The 13,955-nt window shown below is 41.6% G+C and overlaps 1 protein-coding gene across 1 annotated transcript in view; it reads left to right on the forward strand.

Annotated features, from left to right (window-relative positions):
• The window catches only part of LOC139687406 (thrombospondin type-1 domain-containing protein 7B-like), a gene marked incomplete at its 5' end in the record, with an annotated part of 198,011 nt that overhangs the window by 96,299 nt on the left and 87,757 nt on the right, over nt 1–13,955 (forward strand). Inside the window, 2 exons of the mRNA XM_071584567.1 lie at nt 9,426–9,514; nt 12,845–13,039. Of these exons, the coding sequence (XP_071440668.1) occupies nt 9,426–9,514; nt 12,845–13,039 (284 nt within the window). The remainder of the gene's footprint in view (nt 1–9,425; nt 9,515–12,844; nt 13,040–13,955) is intronic.

Below are 13,955 nucleotides of genomic sequence, written 5' to 3' on the forward strand. Positions count from 1 at the left end.
AGATATTACGCTTACGTGTCGAAACTAATTCTTTTTGTAAAATATTCAAGTACTCGTTAAGTCTCTGTATAGACTTCTTAATTCTTATTTTTCTATTCAAAACTTTGAACAGCACCCGTCGTCACGCCAACAAGGTGAATAGGATTGAGGCAGTTTTATATGTCCCTTACTCATGTATTTCAACATATACAAGGCCTTGAACTCAATTTCTATTGTCCTCTGTCTTTTCCCTTTTCCTGAAAGAATATCGACTACCAGGTTTCTTCTGTGGGAACCACATTTCCCTCCCTCACTGGTCCTGTCTTTGGTAGGTAGCGGGTGCCCCTAGGTGCCCCTTCCCCAACCCCTCCGTTTATAAGCCCTCCCCCTACACCCTGCCCTTTTCGGAATCCTCCCCCCCAAAACATCGTCCCTTACCCTCTCAGTATTCGCTCTCTTTAATGCTCAACATCCCACCCAGCAAACCATCGGTCCCCTCCTCCACCCCCTACCTCACCAACCCAACCATCCTCTCCCTCCGACCTCGTGTCCCCGAAAACTTCTCTCCCCCATCACGCACAGCCCACGGAGGAAGGTATGTTTTTAGGCAATCGGTTCTTTCACTCCACCCCTTCAAAATACTCCTTTTCTTCCCCTATCCCCACCCCCGCAACTATTTACAGCCTTCCCCCACCGACTTTCCCCACCCCCCCCCACCTTCCGTGTTCCCAGCGCAAACCTTCCCAAACCCTTCCTCTCTCCACTGCCCCTTTCCACATCGTATCTTTTTGTCGGGAATCCACCACCGCCTCCCGCCCACTGCCCCTCACCCAGCTCCACCCTTTTTTATGGCCGCCTTCCCTCCACCCCACCGCACCTCTGTCCCTCGCCCGCTCCACACTCCGAAGCCCGCTCGACCGGCTCCCCGCTCTCTCCTTATTTCTGCCATCGGAATACCTCCGTGTTATCAGAATCCTTTTCCCCATCTCGACCCCTCTCCTCCCCCCCTCCTCCCATCCGCCATCTCCCTCTCGCCCCATTCTCTTTCTCGCCTTCCTTCCTCCCGCTTGCCCCTCCTCCATCCGTGAAAGAAGTTGTAAACAAGACGTTTATTTTTTTCTTCCCCACATCCATTTCCCTCGCGCGCACACATCCACACACGCGCGGGCGCAATCTGCCCGTCCCTATCCCCTTTCCCTCCCTCTCTCTCTCTCTCTCCCTTTCTCTCTCCACTCTCTCGCATCCCATCTTTCTTTCGCTGAGCCCTCGCCCCCCCCCCCTGCCCCGTCTTCCTGCTACACCCGACCTCTCCCCCAACCCCCTCTCCCCAGTCCTCCTACATAACCCCACCGGCTTACGCCTTCCCGGATTTCTCCTCCACGTTTCATTCCGGCAGATTCATTGTCAGGAAACAATACTCGCCTAATGGTTTCCCGTCGATCTGTAAGAAGTGGCTTTTATTTTCTTTTTATCTCTTTCCCTGGCTTTCTTCCTCGCTCTCCCACCGAACTCCACCATCAGTTCCCTCCACCTCTTCCTCTCTCTCCTTGCCTCCCCCTCTTCCCCTCAATGTTTACTGAACTCGCCCAAATTTAATGAACTCTCATTCTCCACTTCAAATGTCTTCTCTCCTCCGGATCCCTCTCCTCTTTCTATCCTCGCATCGATTAGTTAGTTTCGAGCGAATGGATGATGGAATAAAATGATATTTTTCTTACAAAATGGGAATGGGTATGAGAGAGCCCGCGGAAGACGTGACTGCATAAATTATTTTGTCCACTTCCCCCAACCCCAATGCCGAGTTGAGGTGGGGGGGAAAGGGGAGAGGGATGGGATTTAAAACCCAAGGCGTCCAATCAATGTGGCAAACTCTATTATTTCCCCCGTGCCTCGCTTCCTTAAAGAGGACGACTTATTTATGCCTCCAAAGCAAGTGATCTGTAGTCACCTCGACTACCAATCTTTCATTCCAAAATTTATCATTTTTTTTTTGTTGTTTCCGTACTTTTAACATTGGCATCGTTCCTTGAACAAAGTAGAGAAATCGGCAAATTTCAATTACACTGTAAAATCTACCAGGCACTTAGAAAGACAACAAAACAATTTTATCGTGGTCAATTTTAGCTCATCATATTGCCAATTTCTTCGTAGTCAATCTTGCGAAATCTAACTTATTCAGCTTGATACTTAACCTCCACTAACCACAAGGAAAAATGATCATTTTATAATCTCAGATATTCAAATTGCGCGTAAGGATGACAAATAGAGGTTGATATTATCCCTTTTATGTTTCCTGGAAGCCAAACTTTCTCCTCTGCTGACCTCATAGCGAAGTGTGATTGCTTTAGATTCCTCCCATAATATATGACCCCTTTGTTAATTATATGAATAGGAGTTGGCTGATATTTTTTCATATTTGTTGGTACATGCTAATAACTTTACCAAAAATATTTTTTAAGGCATATTGCTATGTCAGTAGCCATTGAAAATACTAATGTTGCGTCCAAAATTGCATTCCTTGTCCAGGTTTAAAGTATTATCTGAGGAATATTATTATGGGGATTATGTAAATCAGTGTAATCACTCAGGAACAGGAGCATTATATTCATTGTTTTATTTCCATATGAATAAATCGCTATGGAAATTACTTCATGATATATTTTAGAATGTATTGGTTCGGCGACGACATGCACAGTAACGTGCGGAAGTCCAATAATTTTTGAGAAAATGGCAAAACCTCTAGAAACAGCTCCATGAGGGAATGAAATACATTTACATCGATTTTGCTGGAAGATGGCCACGATTTCTTTCAATGGGTAAAAATCTGCATGAGTAATAGGGCTGCAGCAAAGCAGAAGGAACGCAAGAGCGGGTGGCGTTCAAAAGAATACAGCCAATACTAGAAACCAAAATATGAAAGCATTTGAAGTACCAATCTTACAAAATGGCCGAGACGGTGTGCGGCAAGAAAAGGTACTGGCTCTGAACGTACGCTGCGTCCTTCAAGACATACCACTTACTCCATAATACCTACTTACTTCCGGAGTTCCCTTAAGGGATTATGCTGATGCCATGAAGAAGTAGGACTCAGTGTCTATGGTAAAAATGTTACGTCTTGCAGAGCTTTTTCTAATAGCTCCGTTTTCAAAATCCCGATTCGGGAGCCCCCACGTGTACAGACACATTGTAATGGACTAAAGAGAGACACGGAAATGGAATATGTTCTTTATATAATTACTATATGAATAAGAGCAGCTGTTATGATGTAAGATTGTTTATTAAAATTGATTTCAGTCAACTGTCAGAATAAAATCATGCAGAATCGGACCATCGAACTTGATTCAATTTATTGAATGGAAAATTTGCTCCTCATCAATATACCTAGGTTTATCGTTATCTAAAAATAATTAATTTGTTTTTTTTTCACTGGAAAGTAATTATTCTTCATTTCTCTCTTTTTTCTAAACTACGTGGAAGTTGTACACCCAGCCATAAATAGCAAACTGTAAATGGTATAAACTTCTATGAGAAGGAAATTTTATTGAATTCGTGGAAGAATGTGTCGACGCATCCAATTCGACCTACATTCTTAAGCTTTCCGACTGCAGTACGGGCATTCTAGCCAATTTTCTTACGTAAACAAAAATGGTTTTAAAACAGCGTTGCGTTCCTATCTAGAGGTTTCTACCTATTTCAACGCCTTTAACCGAGTCAACCGACCTTTTTTTATGCACAGATTTCTCAAAATCCCTCGATCTGAATTGGCTCTCTAATTCGCGAAATATTTTTCCGATGCCGATTTGACCAGGACGAAAACAGAAGTCCCGCACGCTCACACGATATCGCATGCGTTCAGTTAATACGAATAATCTGGTAGTTCCCAGCTCAAGACATCAAGATATGACCACATGGTGTAAAATTTACGGGAGGGCTTTCCAAACCGAAGTCAAAGGATTATTCGGCACGTATCGAGCACCTTACTCCGCCGGCCGTAACCAATGCAAGCGAGGGAAATTGCTCCGTTCCCTCACACCGCAACTACGCTGTCTCAGCGATTGCATCCTTATGAGCGCGGAGTCGGCCTTAATAAACGGTGAGCTAAAGGATGACACATACGTGCATCTATTCGAGTGCAAGCACGAGTGAACTCGAATAATCTCATCCCTACTCCTCCTCCTCTTCAACGGGCCGGGGAGCATCCGCCTTGAATTTATCGAGCAAACCGCTCCGCAACACCTTTACAACGGGGTCCGCACGCCTTTCATTGTTTGTCTCGTACTCCCCATCGTCCCCTCCGGTCCTACCGCCTCCATAACCCCTCCCTCCCCCCGTGCCTGCACCCCCCCCACGGCTCCATCGAACTCTACATCCCACTATCCTCCTCCCAGACCTCTCATCCCTGCCTCCCATCTCCTCCTCCTCACTCTTCGTCTTCAACACACACGCACACACACACACGAGTGTTCCCTGCTTACTTTTCCATTAACCTTCGACTCCACCTCCCTCCTTCCCTCCCCACTGCCCCTCGTCTCCTCCTCCCCCGGGTCCCCCTGGAAACGCTGAGTTGCCTCATCGACGGAGGAGTTGCCTTCTTCCTTTTCTTTTTCCTCCACTCGATTTTTCCTCGAGGGCACAGGGGAGAAGAGAGAGAGAGAGTGGGAGAGGGAACTGCCAGTCTTATCTCGCCTCCGTCCCGCGCCGCTCTCCTCTCCTCCTCCCCCCCGCCGCGATCCGCCGCCCATCCTCCCCTCTTCGTCCCTCCTCGTCACACCGCCGGTTCGGGCGAAAGGCTAGGAGAGGAGAATGAGGGGTTTCTTGCGAAATGCAATTTTTGCGGAGAGGTGCGAGACGCCAGGCGTCTCCCGGTCTTTCTTTCCTAGTGGGCGTGGCACCCTTCGGTATGGCGAATGGCTTCGGGAAGTTTTATGGAATGACGGGGATGCACAAGAGCGGAATATGGACTCTCAGAGGTTCGCTGTATGCCGATAGCCTATGCCACAAATTCACTATGGCCATAAGAATGTTTAGAAATTGGAAACAAGGAAAATCCGCTTATATTGCAAGGGCATAAAAAATTTAAGCACAGGTGAATATATTTTGTCATTTAACTTTCATAAATATTATCATGAGTGAATTAAACAAGTTTTACAATCGTTTGTAGTACTCAGTTTAATTTGTAGAGTCATTAATTAAGAGCTACTCTCATTTTAGGTATAACCAATAATAACCTAACTTTTCTGGACCACGGAAAATCCTTTAAAGGGAATGTCTACGTTGTGATGCTCTCAATTCAACTTCAGCATATGAGATGCATGTGTGCATATTTGAATACACATGTAACGTCGGTACACTAAAAATATTGCGATATAAATATTTAAAAACAAACGACTAAAACAAAAAACAGTAACAAAAAACCAAATACACTTTTTTAAAAATCTGTGGCCCTAGTCACGTTCACGTGAGTGAGGTGAATCTCACACTATTGAGCTCGCTGTCCCTTATTTTCGTCTTTGCCGAGCAAATTAATCTGCAGGGAACCGATTAAGAAACACTGAATTAGAAAATTTCGTCAGTTTGGAAAGGAATTGCACGCCAAATTCTTTGAGTAGGATGTATTAGATTATGACTGGTTCATTAATAAGACTAGCATTTCGGTTTGGTTTCAGGGATAGTAGGATTCTCATAGTTATCAAGGTGATCGCAGCTTGGTGTGAACTCTGAAGTGGAGTATAATATCCGTATTATTTCGTGGTTTCATTATTTTTTCTCTGCAATGCATGCAAAAACTGCTCATTCATCTACCGAATTTTTTTATTCCATTTCTTATTTTTCCTTATAAATCACGATCCAATTGAAAAATTAACTCCCACTCTAGGCAACTTACCTCAACGTATATGGTTCGTTAGTTTAAATTAAAAAAAAAGAATTAAGGAGTTAAAAAAGAAAATTTAAGGTTATGGAATGCCTATTTCCATTCGAAAATAGGATTTTGGCTCAATTGTCGGCTGGAGTTTTGAAGATGACTCTTTTGAGCTGGCACACTAGGCGATTAATGAGGTCACGGATCATTAATGAAAACGGAAATGGTCTTGAATATTCCTTATAAAATATGACTCTAAGCATGAAGAAGAATTGCCTTGGAAAAGCAGTTTCTTTCATAGCGTTTAAGGTAGTTTAATAGGATCACGTTTAGTACTTAGTCACTAAGAATGAAATTTAAATGATATCAAACACTTGATGGTATTTTTTTTAATAGTTGGATTTTCGATATAAAAGGCACGTTTTCCCATAATTTCACGTGCATATGCACTCTTAAAATTACCCTGTGTGGCTATAAAGCAAATGTAGAATTAACGGAAGATAATGGAGCTTGCTATGGCATGGCATGTCTTTCTTTCGCCATTGATGTCTTAAAAAATTTTTGTAAAATCGATTCCCGAGGTTTTATTTCGAAGATTATTTTTATGTAGTCTCTTCGTGCCACTTCGAGCATTACTTCATAATGCACATTAGTATAACTTTGTGAAAATGAATTTTTAGACAATACTGTTGAGAGTTTTCCTCATTTATTTCCTTAGGACTTTGAAAAAATTCTATGGAATGATTTTCTATTTTTACCTGAAGCCACTTGCTTCTTCCGGCATTAAAACCGTACACGTTTTGCTCAAGCAATAGACTGCCACTTTTAAGGCGTAGTAACAGAATGCAGAAAGGGATCGTCCGCATATTGATTTAACAGCCACGTACACACTTATCACTTACGCTACCTTTAATGCTATGGAAAACATTTTCGTGTTTATGCTTATGAAATGGACTTGGACGCAGTCAAATGTTTTCCAGTGATAAATAATTCCATTCGGAAGAGAAGTTTTCTAAGATGCTCTCGGTTTTTTTTTCCTTTCCTTCCTTTTTCACCTTCTCCCACCTTGAGTCCCCTCTCTCTCTCTTTCTCCTAACTTTTCTTTTTCCACCAGCTCCCACTTTCTTCGCCTCTCCCATTCTTCCTCATCCCACGATCCCCTCCATCCCGCGCCGCATGGTCGGTCCCCCGCAAGCGACCCACCTACTTCAGCAACAGCTCAAGGTTTCCATCTGGTCACGGCCCCTCCTCACACGACCCCTCCTCACCCGACCCCTCCTCAAACTCTCCTACCCAACGACTTTCTTCGACGTTCTCTACTTTCCCTCCTCTTCTCTCTCTCTCTCTCTTATTCCTGGATATTATTAATATTTTCAATTCAGTTCTTACCCCAGCCCAAAGGTCCCTCCGATACGATCCCATCAAATTTGAACGCGATCCGTGTTTCCTTGTTTTTATTCTCTGTTTTGTTTTTCTTTTTGAAGGAGGCCGCGCAAAAGAAAACGGGAGCATTCATTCTCAAGTCCTGAAATCGATTTTAAAGCGTTCAAACGACAGTTGGGTTGGACAGAATTTCAATAGTTAAGAGATAAACCTTACTACTCCGCGAATATTCAAACAGACACCATTCTATTGAATGTTGGAATATGCTCGAGGAAGCTAAGGCACGGATTTTGAAATAAAGTTCACGCAATCTTTCTATGACGTTGAATAAGCAAAAAAAACGCGCCGATTCATAAAATTGGCCAATATATCACGAAAAAACTTTCGCAGATGAATGCCTAATTTTGGCCTAAGTTCGCTCCAGGAATAGTATTTCTGTTTTCTTGCTGCAATAATAAGTTAACCGAGATTAAAATGAAGTATTTTTCTCTTCAATTCAATATAAATATTGATTAGTTAAAGATACCTACTTATGTATGAGGATAATTTAGTATCTTTTCAGATCATGCAAAAGTCCCCAACAATGGAACAATTGCCGATTTTTTGCTATTCTCTCAAAGTGCATGTGCAAAGTTCATAAATTTACGCGTAAAAGTTTGAGTTTATTTATTAACTTACAGGCTACACCATCAGTTGACTAGCCGCCTTTTATTGATTTTTGTTAGCTGTTTCATAAATTCTATTAATTCTCGGAACTTTTTACCCTCCAGTCCCTAGGAGCCTATTGTCTCCCATAATAGTGTTGAGGGGGGCAATGAGAAGTCTATATAATTCCCTTGAAGCTTTCAAAGAGGTGCTGCAGGGATATAAAAAGACTATATTTTATACTCTAAGTTCATATTTCCGTCTGGTATTTTAAGAACATGATTTTCGGGCGCCTCTTAATGCTAAACTACTCTTTAAAGTGCCGACTAAAGCGCTGAAAGAGTGACGATATGGAGCAGTAGTCCGCTCGGTCGACTATATTTTCGACTCCTTTTAACAGCACTTTTTCACCAATTTACGTGCCGAGTTTACGGATGGCGTACTTTACACTAGGAATGCACTCCTCCGTGCGAGGGAGGGTCTACTACGGCGAGCCGTCGTAAGTTGGGAAACGACTGCCCTTCCCTTCCATTTTCACCCGCGCACTTAAGTTTCCGATCCTGGAGTGCAGAATGGGATTGGGTTAATTGCTTTTTGGTTGTAAGCAGGTTTTTTTTTAAGAATTCTCATTTGCTCGTAGGGAGACTCAGCCAGGAGGAATGACTGCAGCTGAAATATTTTCGCTGTGGGTGTAAATTTGTAAAAAAAAACCGACTTCCATTACGAAATTTAGTTCCGAACGACCAACACCGACAGATGGATGGCTCTTCTACATGGATGAAACTTAATGCCTTACCTCCGTCTATATTTATATATCTGTCTGTGTGCGTTAAAAATGAATCGAGTAAGAAGCTAAGGTTTGTGAGGCATCTTGGGTTCCAGTGTTGCCGCTCTGCACTGTTGTCTTAGTCATACAAATTTCGATGATTTTCTTTTCTATTTGCGCTCTTTGCGTTTTCTAAAAATATTGAAAAGAAGCGAAACATCAATTCGTTTACTCAGCAAAGAGAAGAAATGTGACGCTATTTATGTGATCATTTCTAGGTTCAAACCTGGGCATACCGTCGCATCTCGTTGCACTTGGACAACCTTTTATGTGATTAAATTCCAAGAAATATTATTGCATGATGGTCAGCCCATTTCAAAAGTACTAAGAGTCAATAATGGTCAGGTAGTTCTTTAACTTCAATGAATTTTGTCAAATATATACATATATACTTGTATACAATTGTTTAATTTACGGGAATCGCTCAAACAAAATTCTTGCTGAATCTTTCATTGCAACAATCGCATTGTTGTTGGATGTAGCTAAAATCCATTCCAACTCAGAAAATTATTGGTGTCAATCACTTATTAAAAATTGGATGAAAATGCAAAAACAATACAATTGTCCTGTGCGTAATATATAAGATAATATTCATGTTCGTACTGCTATTAGAAATTAATTAATATACGCTGTTCTAGAATATTTTGTTATCTGTAGTGCATATAAAGTTGCGTACAAGTTTCAATTAAATGTCGTATAGTTTCATTTATTTTATCTCTTTTATTATTACAGATCATCTTCAATGGGAAGCTGGACCATGGGGGCCTTGCCGCCCTATGAACAATGATGATGAAGAAGACGACAATAAAAATTCCGTCCAGGTGAGACAAACTTACCTGATAATGTTTTAACTGTTTTGCTGGCAAGGTCAGATTTTCTCATCGTTCGATTGAAATGAAATTTTTCCCTTATTGCGCGTTCCATGAACCTGTCTCACCTGAGCATTGGGAAAAATAAAATTTCCTGATAACTCAGAGCCGTTCCAACTGCCTGTAATTCGTCTAAATTATTTTAATATTTACGTTTTACGAATAGTTTTTATCAAAACTCTAAATCATTTGAACTGAAACTTCAAGTTATCCAGCGGCAAATATAACCTTAAATGGGATCACGTTGGAAATAATCACATCTAGAACCATATGAGCCTCGAATTTCATCACTTTTAACTCTGGGGTTATGAATGTAATGTTCATGAGGATTACGCTGAAGATAATCGTGACTACTTTATGATCTTCGAACGCCATCACTGTGACTATTAAGGTCTCTCAAATGACCCTATCCTATCGCTGACATTGATGACAAGTTTGTGATCTTTGAAGTGATCACCATTTTCTTTAATGTCGTGAATAACGTCTTGTAAGGAAGTGGAGCGAGAGGAAGGGGCCCTAAATTATTCAGTAACAGTTAGGTTTAAAAAAAAGTAACCTACAAATATTGAGTCAAGTTCTTTAACCCATGAAAGCCTCAGCTGCGTTAAAAAATAGATTGATGTGGCCTGGATAAGGATTTTTTCCGTAAATTTTTAGGTAACAAAAAATGCATAATGATGAATGCATTATTATGTGTACACGATTGTCGAAATAACTCCAATTACCAAAAATGTTAGAATTATTCCAAGGACTGCGTGCCCTCCGACCATCGGTCCAAAGTAAGTGGAGCAGTGATGAATATCTTTCATGCAATAATCTTTAAAGCTCACCACTATGGTTGTATGCTTCTCGAATTTCAGTTTTTAAAGCAAAACATCCAAGTCTATGTTACCCATTGGCTTTTTTCTGTGAGACTGCCCATAATTGGCGGGGTAAAAAAGGTTTACTAATGCATTTTATCAAGTAAATTGGTATACAAAGGATTGGGCTTGCCAAAAGACTGGAACATGTTTATTATCAGGCAAAACAAACGGTTTGGAAGTATTTCCTTCAGCAGTTATCCTTTACCAACAAATTTCGAATGATCCTGAGAATGGGAATCTCTTCTCTTTGGCTCTTTGAACACCCCCGGAATTTTTTGCAGAGCACACTGTTTTGGATCCTTGGCGGCAGTGTCATCACAGCAGTCAATAATCGTGGAAATATGGGCCACAGGAGAGGAATGGATAACATTTTTAAGCCGTACGCCAAGCGAGATTCAGTGCATACAGTCGATAACCTTGATGGCAAAATAGGAAATATCCACTTATCAGCGGATGATTTCTATAACTTTCATCAATGGTCGAATATGACATTGACGACCAGGCGTTGATGCTTCTCGCTTGACAGCGGCTTGCCTAACCGTGTATCAAAGCCCACTAATGATGTTTACGCCCGAGGGAAGCAGTTTTTTTTCATATATTTGCTAAATTTTGTTAAAATTTTGAAGCGAAAAGATCGGAGCTGATTATTTCTTTAAAGAATGAAAAAATTAATGATGGATCTCTTGTTGCCAAACCCCTCTTTTGGGTATAAATTCATTCGTCAAGAAAATTACGAGGGTCATCCGGAAAGTAGTACCCGTTCGTGCCGCATGAAGTGCTGACGACGCGAGTAGCCGCTGGACGAGGTCAGATAGCTTCAGTGGCTTGTCTGCCTTCTCTGAGCCAAGTTGCGTGACGCTAGCATTGCCTGTGTTGTTTCTGTGATTGTTTACAATGTTTAAAAAAATTGAGAACGCCGCCAGTTGTGAAGTGAGGGCAGTGATTAAATTCCTCAATGCAAGAAACGTTCGCCCATGTGATATTCATCGCCAATTAAAGGAGGTGTATGGAGACAATGTAATGGACGAGTCGTCTGTTCGGCGGTGGTGTCGCAACTTCAACATGGGGAGGGGGAACACACACGACGATGAGCGTTCGGGGAGACCGTCTGTCATTACAGACCAACTGGTGAGCTCAGTTGACGAATTCGTGAGGAACGATCGGCGCGTCACAATTGATGACATCTGTGAGCATTTTCCCAATGTTTCTCGAACAATTGTTCATGAAATTGTTAAACACCATCTGCATTATGCAAAAATTTGTGCAAGATGGGTCCCTCGCGTATCTCAATGAGCTGGCGGCGAAGGACTATGCAGCAGGAATACAGAAACTTGTCACACGTTATGACAAATGCCTTAATTTGCTTGGAGATTATGTTGAGAAGTAGTTTAAAGTATCCTCTTTCAAATAAAATTTTTTATGTTTGTTAATATTTACTTTTGTCTTTTTATTTCACGAACGGGTACTACTTTCCGGATGACCCTCGTAGATAATTTGATTCCGTTAAGGGGGATAATGTTACAAATTCTTTCTTTCAACTCTGATCAACATGCTTCATTTGCCTATAGTTCGGTGACAGAATACAAATTTAATTTAGATAGGGTTTATAGCTAAATACGAAACCGTTTTCTAGTTTTTAGAGCGTATTAACTCTGGTTGGGAACAGCATTTGTGTTATAACGCATTAATTGTAGTCCTCAATGCTATTTAGAATGTTGATATGTTGATAAAGGAAAGAAAATACTCTAATATTACACATGAGATATCGATCCACCGACTATTTAATCACTTCATTGCCAGTCTTTTTACTCAGAGGATACGTAGACTACAGCGCATCCGCCTGGTAAGTTAATCAACTTCCAAATGGGGATAACGACGTATTTACTTGTCTCTATCAACCAATATTGTATTCGTTCCGTGCGTTAAAAAGCAAGTCCAACATTATTAAGGCTGACAAAATATTTTGAGGTGATCATCCTGTGGGGCACAAAATAAACCCTATAGTAAACCAATCCATTTTTCAAATCAAACAGTCCCCGAGTGATTTTTTCATACGAATGCAAATGATTGATTTATTCTCTACCATTTGATTGCACGAGAATAATCATCACTAATGGCTGAAACGACAAGAAAGGGGCACTCAGCAGATTGAAAACATCCCGAGGGAAGGAGTTCATCTCTTTGTAGATAACAAAAAAAGGACTTACTACGGCCATCGCCCATAAGGGTTAAGTCGCTGGCATAAACACTATGGCAACATCAATCCGTTACGGTATTCCCCCATTTCCAAGTGACGCTTTTATCTCTCTCAAGATGCTGACCCGCTGCTCACCACTCTTGCCTTCTATTCTTCTAACACGTCTTCCTCCTCCCTCCTCTCTCCTTCCTCATGCCATGCCTCCTGCCGCTCCTTGCGAAGGACGTCGCAGGGGAAGATGGATCGCTTACTGTTGAGGGCGTACAGGTTCGAACGGTTGAATGCGTCCTCTGGCGCCGTCGGCGCGTTGACGACGAGAACTGCTTCGGCGTCGCCCGGCGTCCCAGCGTGGAGCGACAGTGTCGCACCGCGGCGCCGGCGTCGGTGGTCGCGCTGAGAAACAAGAGGGACTGTCAGGTGAGTTGGCTGGTCACCGTCGACCCCCGTCCCCCTCCCCATGACCATAGTCAAGCATCCGTATCCCGCGGTTACCTCTCATTCAGCGTCCCAAGGGTATGAGAGGATAAAATTAAATACAGTTTCAATACAACCTTTCTAAATGTTGAAATAATTTCTGAATATAACGTTACGGAATAAATGCACAAGATCTCATCCCTCCACGAATTTAGTAAGTAAGAGAAGTGATTTTAAACAGTCCATTTGAACTATTCAATTCATATTTTAAGATTTTATTTACATTCACGCGCACACATACGTATCAAAGTATAGGGAAAAGGAGTGAAAAACATGTTAAGGATTAATACAAGACCAGCGGGAAGGTATAAGAGGGCGGTTTCAAAGCAGAAAATGCTTCCTTGTCGGGGATTTGAACCAACTACCTACTTGCAGATGCTCTAGCAATTCAGCTATCGAGGAAATCCGCTGCGGGTTTATACAACCAAGAGCCCTGATTCTTTGGCCAACAGATGGCGCACGGAGGCTATTTCAACCACTACTAGAGAAATGGACGAGTAGAGAAGAGAAAATCACATTTACCGGTAACAGTCAAGCATTGTCGTAAATAATCAGGGTATTTGGTTACGTTAACTCCGCGCGGATTTCAATGGTAATTATCTTTCCTCGGTATCTTAATTGGTAGAACATCAGCGCGTTAAGTCGAAGGTCAGTTTTTTAAATCCTGGTCAAGTAAACGTTCTCGTGTAAATATATATATAATATATATATATATATATATATATATATATATATATATATATATATATATATATATATATATATATATATATATATATATATATATATATATATGTTTGTACAAACACACGCACTCGATATATTCAAGCCCCTTTAGATAAATTCCAGGAAAAAATGG

This window comes from Hetaerina americana, unplaced genomic scaffold, assembly GCF_022747635.1.
Source record: "Hetaerina americana unplaced genomic scaffold, ioHetAmer1.1.p SCAF_1, whole genome shotgun sequence".
Taxonomy (NCBI): domain Eukaryota; kingdom Metazoa; phylum Arthropoda; class Insecta; order Odonata; family Calopterygidae; genus Hetaerina; species Hetaerina americana.